This window comes from Triturus cristatus, chromosome 1_2 (genome assembly GCF_964204655.1).
Source record: "Triturus cristatus chromosome 1_2, aTriCri1.1, whole genome shotgun sequence".
Classification (NCBI taxonomy): Eukaryota; Metazoa; Chordata; class Amphibia; order Caudata; family Salamandridae; genus Triturus; species Triturus cristatus.
Window position 1 is genome coordinate 953771921 of NC_140580.1, and position 19801 is coordinate 953791721.

Consider the following 19801-nt stretch of genomic DNA (forward strand, 5'->3'; position numbering starts at 1 on the left):
GAAATGGGGGTCTCTAGTTGGCAGAGGTAGGTACCTTTGACCAAATAGGGACCCTTGCTTCTAGTCAGGGTAAGGGGGATACACACTTTAAATAACCCCTGCTCACTCCCTTGGTAGCTTGGCACGAGCAGACAGGCTTATCCCAAAGGCAATGTGTAAAGTTTTTGTACCAACACTCACAGTAACACAGTGAAAACACAACAAATGGACACTACACTAGTTTAGAAAAATAAAGTATCTTTATCTAAACTACACTAGACCAAAACGACAAAAATCCAACATACACAGTTTAAAAATATGATTTCAAAAAGATTTCAAGAACTTGTACCATAGAAATCTATGGATGCATGACTTTGCGCCAAAGTACCTGTAGATGCGACAAAAGTTCCCAAGCCAAACAGCTGCAGCGACAGAAAACAAAGAGGTGTGACACTCCTGAGACCCTGATGAGGCAACGCGACAGCCCCGCTGTACACAGTGAACTGGTTGCGTCGAGTCCGGTCTGTAGAGGGAGCGATGCGTTGAGTCTTCATGCTGGTTCCGGTTCGCAAGTGATGCGTCGGGAAAGCGTCTCACACAGGTACAATGCGTAGATCTTCGGGATGCAACAGCGATCGATGCAGCGTCGGGCCTCTTCAGCCACAATCCCTCGATGCATCAGTTCTTGCAGCGGCGACAGGCACTGTGACGATCTTTGCAGCGGCACGGCGATGCAATAGAAATCTTCTCGCACCGTTGAGATGTGCCGGTGAAACGTGCCGCAAGAAGAGCGATGCGATGGGTTTTGCAGTTCTTTTCACGCATCTTTTTCTTCCAGCTCCCAAAACAGCACAAACCAACCTCCAGAGGCCCCACAACTGGATCAAGCACTCTAGGTAGGTCAAAACTCACACAGCAGAGTTCAGGGGGAGCTGGTCGGTGAAGTCCTTTTGTGCCTGGGACTTCAAAACAGGAGGCCAGCTCTCCTCAGGCCCTTAGAGATCTTCTTCAAACAAGGGACACCGCACACAGCAAAGTCCTTCTCCTTTCCTTGGCAGGATAGCAACTGCAGGTTAGCCCCAGAACACACAGCAAGGGCAGTCCTTCTCTTCAGTTTTTCCAGCTCTTCTCCTCTGCAAATGTTCCTCTTGAATTCCAGGATGCTCTAAACTACAGGGGGTTCAGCTCTCATATTTATACCCCAAAGGTCTTTATTCTCAAGAGTGTAAGGGGTCCTGGACCCAGTCCAAACCAGTTCTGGGTGCACTCTGCCAGTGCACAACTTCTTCTTTTGTTAGTGTGGACCAGGGCCATCAGACACCACAGGGGGTGGAGCCAGCATTGTGGAAGGCAGGCACAGCCCTATTCAGGCCCAGGTGTTATTCCTCCCACCACTCCAAATGCAGATTGGCCTATTCAGCCTAGTACTGACTCACCCAGACTCTTGGAGCCACCCCAGCCCCTGTCACTCTCAAGCCAAATAGTCAATCCACAAACAGGCTGAGGCACACAGAAAGGATGGACCAGAAAATAGCCACTTTCTAAAAGTGCTATTTTCAAACACAGAATTTAAAAACCATCCTCCCCAAAAGATGTGTTGTTAAATTCTGATTTCAGGGATACCAGATTCCAAGTTTCTATCTCACTCCTATGGGAAGATATGCAGGTAGACATGTTAAACAGCATTCCCCATTCTGTCCTATGTGCAAGTTAGCCTTTCAATAGTGAAAAACGAAATTGGGGTGTCTTATGTGTAAGAAAAGGGAAGGGTAAGGTCTGGCAAGTGGGTACACTGGCCAGGTCGACATGGCAGTTAACAAACTGCGCACAGGCACTGCGGTGGCAGGCCTGAGACATCTTTTTAGCTCTACTCATCAGTAGCAATCAGTGCTGCTAGCCCACTAGTAGCATTTGAGTTACCAGCCCTGGCACACTTAGTGCACTTTACTAGGGACCAACGGGTAAGACAAATATGCCAATCATGGATAACCACACAATAACAATGTATACAGGGAGCACATGTACTTTTACACTGATCAGCAGTGGCAAAGTGCCCAAAGCATCTAAACCAGCAAAAACGAAACCCAGCACAGTGTCAAAAATACAGGAGGTAGAGGCAAAAAGTCAGGGGAAACCACACAAAGGATGCCAGATCTAACACTGAATCTCTAATGCTGAGCTCGCGTAAGCAACCGATGAGAATGTTATGATTGATGGTGTCAAACACCGCTGAGAGATCTAAAAGAATAAGAGCAGCGTTGTCACCTTTGTCAATGATAGGGTTTAGTATTTCAGTTGCAACTATAGGGGCCGTCTTGGTGCTATATTGGTTACAGAAGCCGAACTGAGAAGTCCTGATCAGGTTATTCTTGTTAATAAAGGTGGATGGTTCTTGATTTAAAGCTTTGTCAATGATTTTAGCTGGTAAAGGTAGACGGGATATAAGAAGATAATTGTTGGGGTTTGAGGGCGAGACCATGGTTTTTTAGGTCTCGCCTCCGCAGCGCGCATGCGCTGCATAGGAGGAGACCTTTAGGAATCAATTCGGTTTTGAGGCCAAAAACGTGCACGCATTGCATTGCTTTGAATGGCAACGTGTGCATGTTTGGCGATTCCCTTGCGGGAGCGAGCTTTGAAACCATCTGTTTGTATTTAACAGATGATTTCAAAGCTCGCTCCCACAAGGGAAACAGGCACAGGCCCCCTCCTCTCTAACCTCCCCCTGCTGCCTCCTCCTCTTTCAGCGCGAGGCGAGCGCGCTTGTTTTTCCTACTAGCGAAACCATAGAAGATTTGCAAAGTACCTGGACCTGCGTTTTAAAAAGTGCATTCCTATTTTTTTTTTTTGTTGCTTTGTATTCCTTTGCACTGCAGAACATAAAGACATACAACCAGTAGCGCAAATAAGTTTGTCCGAGATACATAAACGAAAAGGCGATTACATATATCGTTTGTTTTTTTCCTGTACTACAATGCTACTTATTACAATGATGGAGATGTTATTCTGATGTTCAACTAGACCCCTGAGCACCGGGGGTCATTCGATCAGGGGAGGGAATGTAATGCAATTACCGCCAGTACTTTGCTGTTAGGGTCTGGCTGTAATTGGTTTGTTAATATATGAGCACAAAACATTGATCAAGTAGCTAATCCAATCACACGCTTGTTATTGATCCATTAGAGCGCAAGCTCCAAGCGAGCACTTTTCGCTTAGGACTAATCAATAGCAAATGCCAGGCATGCTCTCGAGCACCTAATTGGCTTATTAAATAAACCAAACATTTTCCTTTGCCCTGAAGGCTGGGATCAATGCAGAGCTTGGGGAATGAATTCAGGGATTTTTTGCCATCAATCTTTTATTTTCCTGTTCTTGTAGAGACTCAGTCAGCTTCGAGTCAAGACTTTTCCTTTTTCTCCTAAGACGTTCAATTTAAGTTCAAGACCTCTGAAAAGCAGCTGCCATGTCTGAAACGCTAAAGCAGCTGTACACAATAAATCAAGGGGCGAGGAATTCCGTGCTTCACATTGGCACAGGGTGAAAATGTTAATTGTGAAAGATTATTTTTTTCTGGTCGCTGGTCTAGGTTTTTTTTTTTTTTTTTTTACAGTCTTGTTTCTGCCCCTTCTTCAAAGGAGTTTTAAGAGGTCAGCTCTCCAGCACAATCTACCTTGATTTGATTAGTTGTATCATGTCAGGTCATTGTTGTTTAAGATGCTCACGTTGATAGTGATTTTTTTCTTCTTGAGTTTGTTAAAGCATTATGAAACTGTTGTGCGTTATTAATGATATAGCAGCTTAATGTTAACTTATTAGAAATAGGAAATTGGAATTTCAAAAGTGTCAAGTCGCTTGTGCCCGTTTTCTATTTATCTGATCAAATATAAGGCTCCTGCTCAAAGAAGAACTAATGCCATGTTGTGTTCTAAAGAATTCCAGGCCACAAGTGGGATTTATGTAATATACGTAGATGATCTTTAGACAGGACTTTAAGTGGGCTGAAAAAACTGGGGGGCTCTCAAAGGGGTGTGGCCAATGTAATTAAGAGAATGGCTTATACCACATAAGCTAAAAATCTGTGCTTAGCATAGTGTGCTGCCCGACTTGTATTTTGCTGTTTCTCTCATTGCATCTATGTATATGATTCAACAAGTAGCATCATACCTCCAAAAAGTCAGGACTATTGGTTTTGTCAATGGTTGTAAGTTGCATAAGATAAATAAGCAGCAACTATGGCTTGAATATAATGTTGAAAAAGCTTCCACTTAAAGCCCTGGTGACACCACAACAATGTTGCTGCCCCTGAGTTTCAAAAAGAGAAGGGAACTCCAGAGAGAATAAGACTCTCTTTAAAGGCTTTCCCTTCCCTTACAGCGCTCACCTGGCATGATGTCATGCTGTAACTTCTCCACTAGTGAGAAGTGAGCAGTGTGAGCACGCGTACATCGATGTGCCTGCTGTCACTGCAGTCTGGAAAAAAATGGACCGCCTGTGCCAGGGCACAAAACAGAGCCCAATAGAGACCCGTTTCTAGCCCCATTTAAAACAAGCACTGGCATAGACAATTGGTTTCGCCTTTGGGACCTTAGAAGTGTTTAGTTATCCAGCACAATATCCTCGGCGCAACAACATCAAGTGTTGCATGGCTAAACACTTATAAGGTCCTAAAGGCGAGACCTATTGGCTATGCCAATGCTTGTTTGTTTTATAAGAGGGAGAAAAGAAGCTTTTTTTCGCAACCTTTTGGAAAAACCTCTGTCTGAATAATTTAATTAAAGATAGGTGTCAAATGTGCAGTAATGACCTCTGCAACTTAATGAAGAATTTTTGGAGGGCATGGGTCATCAGAGGATCCTGATTTGCCAGTAATTAGTAATTTAAGGACTTGAACCAAGCCAAGAGGCGAGAATTTGGAGAGACATTGGTTATCATTTGAGATATTATGACAAGGGTTAGCAGTAGGTTTTGAAGTACTAGAAGAAAATGCTGAGAAGACATTTAGTACTTTTTACTCGAAGGTAGGTCACAGAAAGTTTGGCAAACATTAGGGTTATGGGTGTATGAGCGATTAGAAAGAGATTTTACAGTTTTGAATAATCCCTTTGTGGATAACTCAACCAAGCAAAAGCTCTTAATTTAATAGGCTGGGGTGCACACTGGAGAGCTACTTGCAGGGAGCCAGCGAGCTTCTGGTACGTAACAAGCTACTCGTTGGAGAAGACTGCCTAGAGTCTGTTACACTCAAACTTTTGACTTCTAAGTTAGTGTTATTGGTCGCAATTAAGTCGGTGCACCTTTGAATTATAACTAGGTTTGTATACAGTGGCGCCCATCCTTTTACTGCTCGGGGGCTATGTTCCGCTTGTTTTTTTGCCAGTTTTTATTATACCAACAGTGAATAATAATTTATTATACACTCTTCGTATAATAAAGAAAATGCTGTCCAGCAGCAGCCTGTACCATTTATCAGAGATTTCCAAGACTGGTGACACACCCAGCCATGACATCAGTGCCTTCCCGTCTATGGCATGGTAGGGGGAGAGGATGTGGTCTCACGGCTAGACTGCCGACTTTGGAGCTGGGAAACCAAGGTTCGAGCCTCGGGGTCGACTCCACATCCTGTGATTCTGGGCAAATCGTATCAGCATTGAGAAAGGGCAGGATGAAAGAGAAGAGACTAAAACCTTCAATCTGCTGCTTTACAGGTTCGCGGTTTCAGTTTCAGGGGCTGGAAGCAGAAATAAGCAGCAGGGATCCAAATGGTACCTTCAAAGGTATCAAGTTACATGAATTAAAAAACACCTTTAAATGCTGTGTGTGTGTATGCATGAGAGTATGTGTTAGTGTGTTTATGTATCAGCATGTATGTGTGCTGTGTGTGGATGAAAGTGAGTGTCGGTGTCAGTGAAGGAGTGAGTCAAAGTGAGTGAGAATGACTGATAGGAAGAGCGAGTACAAGAAAGAATGAGTGAGGGAGAATGACCGTGAGTATAACTGAATGTTACTGTGTGTAAGACTGAGTTAGTTACAGTCTTGTTGAAGAATGAGTCTGTCAAAATGAGTGACACGTAGAATTTTTGAGTATGACTGAGATTGAGTCAGAATGGGTGTAAATGAGTGAGACGGAGTTGAGTATGAGTGAGTTACAGTGACTAAGTAAATTCGAATGAATGGGACTAGATGACTCAGTGAGAGTGACTCAGACTGGCTGTGAATGGGTGTGATTGAATGGGTGAGTCATGGTGACATTGAATGAGTCAGAATGTGTGAGACTAGGTGAATCAGAGTGAGATTGAGTGAATCACAAAGAGTGAGAATGAGTGGGATTGGGTGAGAGTGAGTGAAGTTGATTGAGACTGCATGAGTCAGTAAGAGTAAGTGAGTCCGAGTAAGTGAATGAGAGTGCGAATGAGTGAGAGAGAAAGAATGAGTACATGTAAGTCCATATACATATATCAATTAGAAAAGTGGAAGAGATGTGGGCCTTTTAGTATAGCGACCCTTATTTGAGTTTTTACCAGTGAGTGTGTCAGTCCCTTTGTCTTAAGATGGTGTGTGAGTTTCACTTAAACCAAATAGTTTTTGTTTCTTCTTTTGGGGAATGACATGGCTAAATGGGTTATCCCATTCAACGCCACCTGAAAGTGTGGAGGGCAGATTTAATTGAAATGTAGTACATTTATTAGAATTTCCATTGTTTTTAGGGGCACTTGTCCCAGACATTTGAGGTGCAGTTACTTGCACTGCCCGGGTAACATTTGACATCTACTGTTACTTTACGGGGAGCTGTGCTTTAGAACGCTGTGTCCATCTAACTTTGTAAGCTGTCTGAGTAACTCAAAGTGGGCAGAATGACAAGCTCAGCATAGTGTATGATAGAGGTGGTGCTCTGCTGCTTTTTGTACCATTCTAGGCATGCAATGAGGATATGTTTGCAAATTATAATAACCTGATTTCACTGGGTAATGAACTTTACTTGCTATAATGTGGTCTTACGGCATACTAGCTTGTTATATTTATGTACTCATTCTATGAGGCATGTCTAACTTAATACACTCATGCCTTTTCATAGCACAGCGATTAGTTCAACATACTGTTGCAATGTATGCCCTTGAAGCATTTTTTTACACTTTGGGGCAACTGAACCTCTATTGACAGACTAAAAATACCTGTAAAGAATATTAGTGTTCCTCACCTGGGTGGGATAGAGCGTTTCACATTTAATTCTCAGACTCTTTATTCCCGGCCAATGATTTGGACTTGAGACCCAATCCCAAGTGTTGTCATGGAACTCATTATTTGAGACAGAAAAATCCTCAGGCTTCCTATACATTCACCTTCTTTGCAAACCATATCTATTATCCCCAAACAACTCTTCTTAGAGTAATCTCTTTGGACATCATGGATGCAGGTTACCTCTTCCTGGACAGTTATGTCCTTCTCTGTATGCTATTCATCACAATAGCCTTGACTGCAGAGCATATTTGCAAACAGTTTTTGCACGGCAAAACGTTTTCCCCTTTATTTATGAACAGCGAAGCCCACTTATGCCCCTTTGCAGTCCTGTCATGAAGTGTTGTCATCCCCATTGACTTCTAATCCTTGAAGAAAAAATCAAACTAATAGCCATGCTGCACTTCATGCGATATTAGACTGCTGCCGAAAGCTCGTTAACTAATGGGGGTGGCTGTGGGGCGATTGTTCCTGGAATATTTAAGCCAGCTTAGCGTTACTCCGTAAGGCATTATCATGTGGCTGTGAATGTACATAACAACAAATAAAGGTGTTCATATATTACTTTTTATTTTGACAGAAACTGGAAATTACACCTGTGAATTTTGTGGCAAGCAGTACAAGTATTACACGCCTTACCAGGAACATGTGGCCCTACATGCACCAATAAGTAAGTCTGACTGCTTTGTTTGCTACCTGTTACTTGTTTTCTTTATACCGATGTATTGTCACTCATAGTCATTGATTACCTGTGGCTTCCATTATATATCTTTGGAAAAATCTTTACTCCAATGACCTGCCATAGTATGTTTTTTAATGGTGGCTCTGTTTGTAGGTGCTGTCTAGCAGTTGGTCAAATGGTCCTGACTTTTAGCAATTCTTTATTGATTTTGGTTTTACTTTATGTACATGTTTGGGTATTATATGTTGCAGTAATCTGTAATAAAGCAACTGCAAACAATATGCATGTGTGCTAAAAGGGGTAGGGGATTTCTGTATATAGAAATGCCAATTAATAAATGCTTCGAAGTACAGCGGATGATGCAAGCCACTGTTAACATACGTGTAAGTAAAAGAGGGAAGAGGAGAAGAGCGTAGTTTTAGGTGGACTTGAAAGAAGTGTGTTTTGAGGTATGCCAGAATTTGAAATATTTGGACTTAACTTTGAGGCATGACTTTTCTAGAGATATTTTTCTTTGCTATGTGGATTTCCTCAGAGATTTGCTTTTTGTTGACCATGAAGCTTCAGGTGTTAAAATGTATTGAAAGGTGAAGGCCATAGAAGTAATACTCAAAGAATTGAAGTTGCATGGCTCTTATCTGAAAGAAACACGTAGTGATAGATTCCTTACCTTAGAATTACCCCCAGGCGTCAGGCTGGATCCGGAAAGTTTTTGTCAGCAGTACCCCTGCGCGTCTGTAGGTGGCATCGTGCGGCTCCCCGTCTGTTGTCGTGATCGCTGGGATGACGTCGCGGACGGTACTTAGATGCCGCCCTCGCACTCTGACATCAGTTCTTTCTTTTTCCGCGCCAGCAAGCGCAGATCCGGGAAGGGTTAGTACCCCCAGTCATTTTTTGACTGAGTGTTTTGAGGCTTTTTGTCTCCTTGTTTCTTGAGTCGATCGACTCCTGGTGTCGTAGGGATGCCCGGGTTTAAGAACTGTGGGGACTGTCACCGCATGATGTCGGTGACGGACCCACACCGCGTGTGTCTTTACTGCCTGGGGCGCGACCACGACTGCAAGTCGTGCCCCGACTGCCGGGCCATGGCACCAAAAACTTTTCGGGAGCGGTCCCGAAAGTTGCTGGAAGTCTGGCAGTCGGCTCCGCGCCATTCAAGGTCCTGGTCCTGTGGGAGGTCGAGGGTCCGGTCGCGGATTCGTCACCATCATTCTTCTGGATCTAAGTCTTTGCACTCTGGGTCAGGTAAGTCGAAGCATTCCAAGAAGAAGTGGAAGAAGAATTGTCGCTCTTTGACTTCCCCTCGCCTGTCGCAGTTGAGGGTGCGGGCGGTGCCACCCCCGCGGCTCCGGCCGAGCCTAGGACGTTGCTACCAGCCTACCCGCCCTTCCCGGGTCCGGCAGCGACACCTGCCCAGGTGCAAGAGTTTCTTGCTGCCATGGCCTGACTCTTTGAGCCGTCTGGCCCTGCCGGTGAGCCTCTGGGCCCCGCGGCCCGACTGGGGGTCCTGTTGTTCCATCGCCACGGGTTCCGGCCCCGGCGTCACCGATGGCTCCGGCGCCGCAGGTTCCCATGAGATCTGGGATCAGACCCCGGTTGACGCCAGTTCACCTTGTTATGCCTCCAACGACATAAACCCCACCAGCACCGCCTCCGATGTCGCCCGCTCTCCGGGACGACGTCGTCCCCGGCTTCAGCCCTGAATCGGACACGGCGCCGGATCGAAGTCGCTCGACGCTGCTTCCGATACGGATGGGATTTGTTCCCTATGTCCGTCCTCCATATTTTCAGCCTGTTCTACAGACTTCGGAGGAAGGGGAAGCCTGGGAGGGGTCTGAGGACCCTCTCGCACAGGACTAAGCTTATGATCCGTACTGGGCAGAGGATTTAGGGGAAGCCAGTGGTCTTGACACCTCGCCTGACCTTGGCATGCTGTCTCCTCCTACCGTGGCTACGCAGGAGGGAGTCAGTTACGCAGTGGTGTTGAGTAGGGCGGCTGAGGCCCTCCACCTCGAACTCCCTACAGTGGCCGTCAGGACTAACCTCCTGACAGAAGTGCTCCAGCCGGCGGCAACCTCTTCGGAAACCTTGCTGCCCTTTAATGACGCACTTTCTGACGTTCTTTTGGGCACCTGGTCCAGGCCCAACACAGGGGCTCCTGAGGACAGGAACGTGGCCCGACGCCATCGCTCTGCTCCGGGCGATCCCCTCTTCCTCTCCCAACACCCCACTCCTGAGAGCTTGGTTGTCCAGACCTCTGCATCCCAATGCGCGTTCCCTTCCGCACCTCAGGATAGGGAATCCAAGAAGCTGGAGCAGCTTGGCAAGAAGCTGTTTTCATCTGCCAGCTTAGAGCTGCAGTCGGTGAACACCGCATGCCCCTTGAGCCGTTATTCCCACTCTGTTTGGAACACGGTTGCGCAGGGGCTGCCTAGCTGTCTGGAGGAGGTCCAGACAGTACTCGCCCAGGCTGTTGCTGCTGGGTGAGATGCAGCTAAGTTCACCATTCGTTGTGGGCTTGACACAGCCGACTCGCTGGGCAGGGTGATTTCCATGATGGTGGCGCTTAGGCGCCACACCTGGCTGAGAACAACTGGCTTTTCGGGGGATGTCCAGAACACCTTAATGGACATGCCCTTTGATGGCATTCGCCTTGTTGGCAATAAGGCAGATAGTGCGCTGGAGCGCTTCAAGGACTCACCGGCTACTGCCAAGTCCTTGAGCCTGTCGGCCACTCGGCCTCCTCCACCTTCTGCCTTTTGCTTCTTTTGTGGCCGAGGAAGGGGCGCCCCACTACGTTCGCAGGGCCACAGGCAGGCGCAGCAACTTGTTCAGCGCGGATGTGGGAACCGTCGAGGCGGTTCAGGGGGCCAGCGGGTGGGTCAGTCCACCTCCAACCCCGCCGCATCCACTGCAAAGCCTTCCTAGTCCGTCCTTTCAGGTCCATCAAACGCCAGTAGGCGGACGGATTTGCCATCATCTTCCCCACTGGCACACCATCACTTCGGGCCAGTGGGTGCTGCAAATTGTCCGAAGGGGCTACTCCCTCCCCTTCGAGACTACCCCTCCAGCCATGCCACCTCAGTATCACCGCATGTCAGGAATCACTTGACGCTTCTCCAGCAGGAAGTTGCGGCCCTCTTGGCCAAGGGGGCCATTGAGCACGTTCCGACGCCCGAAAAAGGTTGTGGTTGTTATTCCCACTACTTCGTGGTTCCAAAGAAGGACAAGGGCCTGCGTCCTATCGTAGACCTTCGGAACGTCAATCGCTTCCTCCAAGTCTAGAAGTTCAAGATGCTCACATTGGCTCAGGTCTTGTCTGCCCTAGACCCGCAAGAATGGACTTGCAGGACGCCTACTTTCATATTCCCGTCCTGCCGGCCCACCGGCGTTACCTGCGGTTCACGGTTGGACACGAGCACTTTCAGTTCACCGTGCTCCCTTTTGGCCTTACCAGCGCCCCTTGGGTGTTCACAAAAGTGATGGCGGTGGTCGCAGCTCATCTGATAGAGACTATTAGCCGCAGATTCCTTCACGTAGAATTATCCCCAGGCGTGAAAACTTTCTTGCCCAGCATCCCTGCGCGCCGGGGGGACGGAATCCCGTGACTCCGCCCAGGCGTCGTCTGCGCACGTGACGTCAGCGAGGTCACATAAGTCCCACCCCGGCGCGCCTTCGTCAGTTTTTCCTTTTCCGCGTGCAACGTGGATCCGGTTTGTGCTCTGGGCCTGTTTAGGCCTTTCCCTTACGCTATTGCTGCGTGTGTGGGAACAGTGTGCGAATGCCTTCCGGCTTTAAAACTTGTTCGTCATGTGGCCGCCTCATGTCGGCAATGGATCCTCACCCCATCTGTATGTGGTGTTTGGGGAAGCACCACGACTCCACTGATTGTGAGGCGTGCCAGCAGATGAAGCCGATGTCCCGACGGGAGCACCGGATGAAGCTTCTTTCGGCTTGTGTGTCCAGGTCGGCGGCATCGCCTCACCCGGCCCCTGCGGAGGGTTCTCAGACCCGCGGCTTCCCTCGCCGACTTCGATCTTCTCCCAGGTCGCAGAAGCGCGCTCACCTATTGATAGGTGTCGCAGTTTGTCCCCGAGGGTCGGGTTCCGACCTGTCGGGGGCGTGGGCTCTCCACGGGTGGTACGGCCCCGCGTGTCGTCCCCTTATCCGCCGTTTCCCAGCGTGGGGGCGACCAGAGCCCAGACGGAGACATATGCGGTGGCTTTGCAGGCCTCGCTGGCTCCTCCTCCTCCTCCTTCCCCCTCCTGGGACGTCAGCGGATCCCTTGCAGTGTGTGGGACCCTCCGCGGCGTGGCCGGCGGCTCTGGCGCCGACTGGTCCGGATCCAGGCTCGGAGGATGTGGTGCCTTTGGGGTGCGGCCCTTCGGGGGTCCCTCCTTCGGACCACGGTGCCTCTGCCTCACCGCAAACTCCCGCGGGAGTCCCTGTGCTGTCGTGGGAGGTCGCCGGGGCTCGGGTCACACCCCCGAGCCCCTCTCTGTCCTCGGGACAGCCGGTGGCCTTGTCCGAGGCTGAGGTGACGCCACTACAGTGCCGGCGGCTGCTGGCCCTGGCAGTGCCACAAGGGTCGGCGGAGGGCCCATCTCACCTTGTCACGAGTCGCGGCTGGCGGGGTCCCCTCATCCCTCCTCGGGCACTTCTCGTCCCTCCACACAGACGGCTGCCTCATCGGAGGTCAGGTCGGTGCTGTTCCGGTGCCGCCCCTTCACCACCCCTGCTCCGGCCCAGCTCCAGTCTCCTGCGCCGTGTGTTGTGTCGGAGGCCGCCCCGGCGTCAACTCCGGCGACGGTGTCCTGCCTCAGGTTGCGGACGCTACGGCTCCGGGCCGACGTCCGGTCGTTGACTCTTCTCCGGAGGTTCGGCAGTTGCTGGTATCATCCTCGCCGGAGACGGGCCGCCGTGTCGTGGCTTTTTCCCCGACGTCGTCTAAAGGCGGCTGCTCGCCATCTCCACGACCACGGTCTTCGCCGGAGGAGCCGCAGGTCCCCCACTCCTTGGTCCCTCTACCTTCCTTCCGGCCTTGGCTCTTCCTTCCTCCGGTTGGCTTGGGGGATGGCCGCCTTAGCTTGCAGCCGTCACCTAACGAGGAGCTGCTTTCCCCTCCGTAGGGCCCTACGGTCGCGGGTGCGTCTTTCGCCCGCGCTTTTGTCCACGGCTTTGTGAATTTTGCGCATGGGTGATCCAGCTACCCATTTCCCCGCAGATCATCTTCTGGAGGTTCTCCATCAGGGCTCTGGTGGTAGGGAACTGTTGCTTCCGTTCGAGGGTTCACTCCACTCTTCTCTCTTGGGGAGTTGGGTCCGTCCCGCCACCGGGGACCCGGTGCCCCAGCACCTTCTGTACCGCCACCATCCGGCACCGCGTGATCCGGTGTGCCTTTCTCTTCACCCTTCGACCATAGGCCCCCTTTTGCAGTCTGCCTTTCCTGCTTTGCCGCTGCTGTTGTCTCCCCCGTCAGGAGGCCTGCTGACTGGACTCCTGGGGGTGCAATATGTTTGCCTCAACCAATGCGGCTCTGCGGGCCCTTAACACGCTGTGTGTTTTGGCTAGGGCCACTTCTTGCTTGTGGGACTCGACGGAGTCTCTTATATCTGCCGCTTCTCGGGAGGGTGCCTGTGTGGACTTGAGACACCATGTCTTGGATGGTCGGGAGCTGGCGGCGTTTATCCTTCGCTCCGGACATCTCAGAGGTGCTGGGTCATGTCATGGCTTCTTCGGTTGTTCTTCGTCGCCATGCCTGGCTTCGGGACAGTGTGTTCCCAGAGAATGTTCGAGAACGGCTGGTGGACCTTCCCTTCGATGGTGCTCTTTTGTTTCATGCCCCTGCGGACTCTGCCATCCAGAGGTTCTTGGCGGGGTTTCGTCGTCCTCCTCCTCCTCCCCCTCCTTCTTCTCCTCCACAGTTCTGTTTGGCCAGCCCTTTTTGACTGTGTGTTTTTCGTTTGGGTTTTTTACACCATGCTGGGCCTGAGATTGGGCCTTCTGCGTTTCCCTCTGGCTGCTTGATAGGTCTCCTGCAGGGTTTTTTGCCGCAGGTCTTTTTTTGTTGTTGTCCTCTGCTGCAGAAGTTTCTTCCTAAGAGGTTCCCATGTCTTGGGATATGACATGCCCTATGTGGGGCAGGGTTGGCTGTTATACAGCCCTGGTATGTGCTGGGGAGTTGTGGTCGCCTGCGGGCTTCTGCTCTTCGTGGCGTTATGGTATGTTGCGGATGCAACCTTCTTCGCCCTTTTGCTTTGAGTGTTTCGTTCGTTGGTGTCCCTGGCGTCTGGCAGAGCTTGCCAGTACCGCCCTCTTGTTCTTTCTGCGCCGTTGTGCCTTCTTGGGGCTTTAGTGGGACTGTCATCCTGCCTTCTCCGCTGCTTCCAGTGGGCCTTGCACTCGGTTCTACCCCTTCTCCCTGGGGGGGGGGGGGGGGGGGGCATGGACCCTGACTTCTGGACTCTCTTGCGGGCGCAGTTTGTCCCTGCGGGGCGTTGGAAGATTCTTCCTGGGTGACCTTGAGTTCCCCTTTTCGGCTTCCGCCTGCTTCTTGCTGCTGACGCCGTCCTGTCTGGGATTGCCTTTGCTCTGCCTCTGCTCCTTGGAGTCTCTAGGTTGCTCTTCTCCTTCGGTGCTCCTTTCTTTTCCTTGGCCTTGGGCGGAGGTTTTGTTGCCTCACATGGACGTGGGGTGTTTGACCTCTTTGCGCCTTGCCTTGTTTCCTCTGCTGAGTGGCATTTCTTTTCCCGCCCTTGGGGTTGGTGGCCTCCTGCTGGCGGGGGTTTCCCTTTGCCTGGGAGACGGGGCTCCTCGTCCTGTTTTCGGACTCGGCCCCCGTGCGGCCCTCTGTTGTGCCTCGGTGGGTGGGGTCCTCTCGCAGACCCTCCTTCCCCTCGGGTATGGCTAGGGTATCTATTCTATGTGAAGGAATCTGCGGCTAGTAGTCTATCAGATGTACGAGTTACTTACCTTCGGTAACAATGTATCTGGTAAAGACGATTCTAGCCGCAGATTCCTTCACGGCCCTCCCTTCCTCCCCGTTCTGCGAGGACTTGTGATTTGGTCTTTTGCACTCGCTTTCCTGTGGGTGGCTATGTCTTCTATGAGTACGTTATTTCACTCTTTCTGTCAGGCTGTCCCTTTTTCCTCCCCGTTGTCACATGGGAGGATAGGTTTGTTGGTACTGATGGCTCTTTGCGATCCTTGAGTTTGGGGTCTTTTGGCTGTGCCTCTGCCCTTGTTCCTGATGGGGTTTGTCACACTCTGTGATGGGGATGTCTTGGAGTTTTGTCGTTCCCTGTGTGTCCCCGACTGGTTCCCCTTCCTTGTCTTTGGTTGGGGTTGTAGTACTTTTGCATGACATTTTTACATCTGTCCCTTGTCTCCGTGGGGGGGGGGGGGAGGGCTGTCTCTGTACTGGCAAGGTTGCTGCTCTGTTCTTTATTCTTTCCCTGCTTTTGGATACTGCAGTGATACTGCTCTTTTATTTATTTATTTAACACTTATATGGCGCAACGAATCATCCCCAGGGGGATCTCTCGGCGCCTTGGCAAGACACTAGCAGGAACCACGACCCACACAAACCCCTAAAACAACCTGGTTTTTAGGCGTTTCTTGAAGTGTCCCAGAAAGGTACAGCGGCGTATCTCTTCCGGTAACCTGTTCCAGTGAAAGGGGGCAAGATAGGAAAAAGCACGTCCTCCTATTCTAGATTTATTGATCTTACACGGAACTAGAAGGTTTTGATTGCTTGACCTCAGATGGCGACCGCGGTCTTTATGGTGTTGTTCCTCACCATTCCCTTTTCTGCTTTTTCTCACGCTGTTCCTATACGCTCACAGTTTTGTCTGCTGGCGCCGCGTTGTGGCACGGAAAAGTTCTCAGAAGAAAACTGACGTAGGCGCGCTGGAGTGGGACTTATGTGACCTCGCTGACGTCACGTGCGCGGACGACGCCTGGGATGCTGGGTAAGAAAGTTTTCCGGGTCCAGTCGCACGCCTGGGGATAATTCTACGTGAAGGAATCTGTGGCTAGAATCGTCTCTACCAGATACATCGTTACCGAAGGTAAGTAACTTGTACATCTGCGCAGATCAGGGGTTTCAGTCTTCCCCTATCTCGACGACTGGCTGTTGAAGTCGGGCTCGCCCCAGGCAGTCGTCTCCCACCTCAAGACTACGGCCGACCTCCTGCATTTGCTGGGGTTCTCCATCAATGTGCCAAAGTCGCACCTGGTATCCTCTCAGAAGCTCCTTTTCATCGGAGCGGTTCTGGACACGGCACAGTTTCAGGTTTATCCTCCCGAACAGCGAGTCCGAGACATTCGGGCTTTGATTCCGATCTTTCAGCCCTTGTCCTGGGTTTCGGCCAGGATGACCCTGAGGCTGCTGGGCCTCATGGCCTCCTGCATCCTGCTAATCAACAATGCCAGATGGCATATGCGGGCTCTGCAGTGGGACCTGAAGTTCCAGTGGGTTCAGCATCAGGGGGACCTGTCCAGACACGTCCAGATCTTGGAGGGCACTGCACAGCATTTGCAGTGGTGGCTTATGAACCAGCATTGGGTCAGCGGCAGATCCCTCTCTCTTCCCCAACCGGAGCACACGGTGGTAATGGATGCATCCCTCCTGGGATGTGATGGCCACATGGGAGAGGCGGAGATCAGAGGCCTCTGGTCACCGGTGGAGTCCAAGCTCCATAGCAACCTTCTGGAGCTTTGGGCGATCCGTCTTGCACTGAAGGCATTCCTTCCTTCTGTCAAGGGGAGCGTAGTGCAGGTGTTCACGGACAACACCACCGCCATGTGGTATTGCAACAAGCAGGGCGGAGTGGGGTCGTAGACCCTATGTCAGGAGGCTCTGCGCCGCTAGACATGGCTGGAACATCAGGGCTTTTCCCTGGTGGTTCAACACCTGGCAGGTTCACTGTTCGCTAGGGTGGATGAGCTCAGCCGCCGGTGCATGATGGATCACGAATGGCATCTTCACACGGAGGTGGCGCAAGGTCTCTTTCAACAGTGGGGAGAGCCTTGGTTAGATCTATTCGCCACCGAAGAGAATGCGCAATGTCAGCAGTTCTGCGCGTTGGAATTTCCAAGGCAGCACTCGCTCGGAGACGCTTATCGTCGCGAGTGGAGTTGCGGTTTATTTTCCGCCTTTCCGCCTACACCACTTCTGCCTAGAGTGCTGAAGAAGATCAGATGCGACTGGGCCCAAGTCATTCTTGTGGCACCGGACTGGGATCGAAGAGTTTGGTATCCCGAGCTACTCAGTATGAGCGTGGATCCCCCGATTCGTCTGCCTCTTCGGGAGGATCTTCTGTCGCAGCAACAGAGAATGGTCCTGCACCCGAACCTATCCAGTCTCCACCGCCTTGCGTGGAGATTGAGCGGCGGCAGTTGATTCCCTTTGACTTGCCTCCTGAAGTCTGTGATGTAATTCTGGCAGCCAGGCGTCCCTCCACTAAAGTGGTATACGCCTGCAGGTGGAACACATTTGTGGCATTGTGCACAGCAAAGGCTGTGGATCCCCTTTCTGCCCCTCTTTCCGAGGTCCTTTTGTTCCTTCTTTCTTTGGCCCAGCAGGGATCTGCTCTGGGCACTATTAAAGGCTATCTTTCTGCCATTTCTGCCTTTCTCAGACTACCTGGTCAGCCCTCTCTTTTCAAGTCCCCTGTTGTAAATAGATTTGTTAAAGGCATTACTCACCTTTTCCCTTCTATTCCGTTTGTGATGCCATAGTGGAACTTCAATCTAGTTCTAACTTATCTGATGTGCGCTCCTTTCGAGCCTCTTCACAACTGTCTTCTGCGTCTTTTGTCTCTTAAGACTGCCTTCCTGGTTGCCATCACCTCCGCTAGGCGAGTGAGTGAGCTCCAGGCTCTTTCTTGTAAGCCTCCTTTCCTTTCCATTCATCCGGACAAGGTGGTGCTCAGGCCCCGGCCTTCCTTTTTGCCAAAAGTTGTCACGCCCTTTCATATTGGGCATATTTGTTACCTTGCCCGCTTTCTTCCTGCCTCCACATCCTTCCAGAGAGGAAGAAAGGCTCCACCGTCTGGACCCAAAACGTGCACTTTCGTTTTATATCCACTGCACACAACAGTTCCGGGTGGATGACCAACTCTTTGTTGGCTACGTTGGCACCAAGAAAGGTCGGGCGGTGCACAAGAGGGCTGTCTCCCGCTGGGTTGTCTTGTGCATCAAAGCCTGTTACTCTTTGGCTAAAAAAGAGCCTCTGGTGGGGCTGCGTGCTCATTCCACTCGAGCAACTGCAGCCACTACTGCATTGGGACGGGGTGTTCCCTTGCAAGACATCTGTCAGGCAGCTACGTGGGGCTCGCTGCACACGTTTACAAAACATTATTGCCTGGACAGCCAAGTCCGGAGAGACAGCTTTTTGGGCCGTTCTGTTCTCCAGGACTTTCTGGTGTGATCTTGGTTCGGGGTATCTATTCTAAGGTAAGTAATCTATCACTACGTGTTTCTTTCAGATGAACAAGTTACTTACCTTTGGTAACGATGTATCTGTAAGAAACATTAGTAGTGATAGATTCCTTACCGCCCCACCCATCCTCCCCGTTCTGCGAACTGATTTCTAGGGTTAAGGTCATCCCTTTCAGGGCCCTAGTTTTCAAGACACCAATGGTCAGTATCTTGCATGGCTCTGCGTTCCTGGCGCGGAAAGTTGTGTACAGAACTGACATCAGCTCGCGTAGGCGGCGTCTTAGTTCTGCCCGCGATGTCATCCCGGCGATCACGACGCCGATGACGGACACGAAGCAGCACAATGCCACCTACCGACGTGCAGGGGTACTGCTGACGAAAACTTTCCGGATCCAGCCTGACACCTGGGGGTAACTGTAAGGTAAGGAATCTATCACTACTTATGTTTCTTACAGATGCATCGTTACCGAAGGTAAGTAACTTGTTCGATAGGCAGCTGGTTAAAAAGTATTGCCTGATGTTGTCTGAAGATTTTTGGCAGGGTGGGGGAAGATTTTGAGAGACCTTCAAGACTTAAGTAGCAACTAACACTATCCACATACAAAATACTGAGGCCTACACAAATGATCTGAAAACTAACTTGGAGAAATTGGCGGTGTAATCTTGTGTCTGGCAGATATCAATATAGCTACTGGATCTGTATGAAGGGAAAGAAATGGACATGCATACCTGAGAAAACGAGCTGGGGCAGTCAGAATTGAACAATTTGCAGAAAGTAAATGAGAAATATAAGACTTTATGTACGTTTTGGTAAGAGATAGAAGCAAATCCCCCAGATAAATGAGGAGTCCAGGAAGAATTTCAAACGACTTCTGTCTTCTAAAAATGAGACTTTTACATAAAGATGAATGTCTTGCTCCAGTTAATGAATGCCAATGTCATGAGCCAATAGAAGTTTAAATGGCTCCTTGCAGAGGCTGAATAGTGTTCAATCAATTAATCAGTCAGCAAAACGGACACTACTACTTAAAGAGTTCCAGCAGCTACACTATCCATGTCAAGGTGTTTTCCTGTTCTGTCAGGGACCATGCATACTCTTTGTCAGGTGTCGTTCTTTTTGTTGGAGGAAATATGTGCAAGAAGAGCACATCTATCATCTGCCTGCCTGATTCTATCACCAGTAAGAAGTGCAAGATCTTTCAGACAACGCCATGTAGAAGATTGAAGCCAGCACTCTTCTGTGCCCATCTCCTCCTGCGTGGCGAAGGAACATACTCACTTTTTAACTCTGGTCCTGCTGCCTGCCTACACTGCAGAAAGCAACTTCCACAGGTATTCACTCTCAAAATGTGGCTCATAGAAGGGCAAAGGGTGAGTATGTTTTTTAATCATGGCCTAGCAGTTTGTGTCTACACTCGTTTAGGGCCGTGACTATTGCTCAGGAGCAGTGGGATGTCTGTCAGCAGT

The 19801-nt window shown here is 50.1% G+C and overlaps 1 protein-coding gene across 14 annotated transcripts in view; it reads left to right on the plus strand.

The window, feature by feature from the left end:
• ZNF618 (zinc finger protein 618) overlaps positions 1 to 19801 on the plus strand; it is a 1018163-nt gene that overhangs the window by 695026 nt on the left and 303336 nt on the right. For all 14 annotated transcript variants that reach the window (XM_085610043.1, XM_085610045.1, XM_085609994.1 and 11 more), the window contains one exon: positions 7790 to 7879. In XM_085610043.1, coding sequence (XP_085466169.1) covers positions 7790 to 7879 — 90 coding nt within the window. The remainder of the gene's footprint in view (positions 1 to 7789; positions 7880 to 19801) is intronic.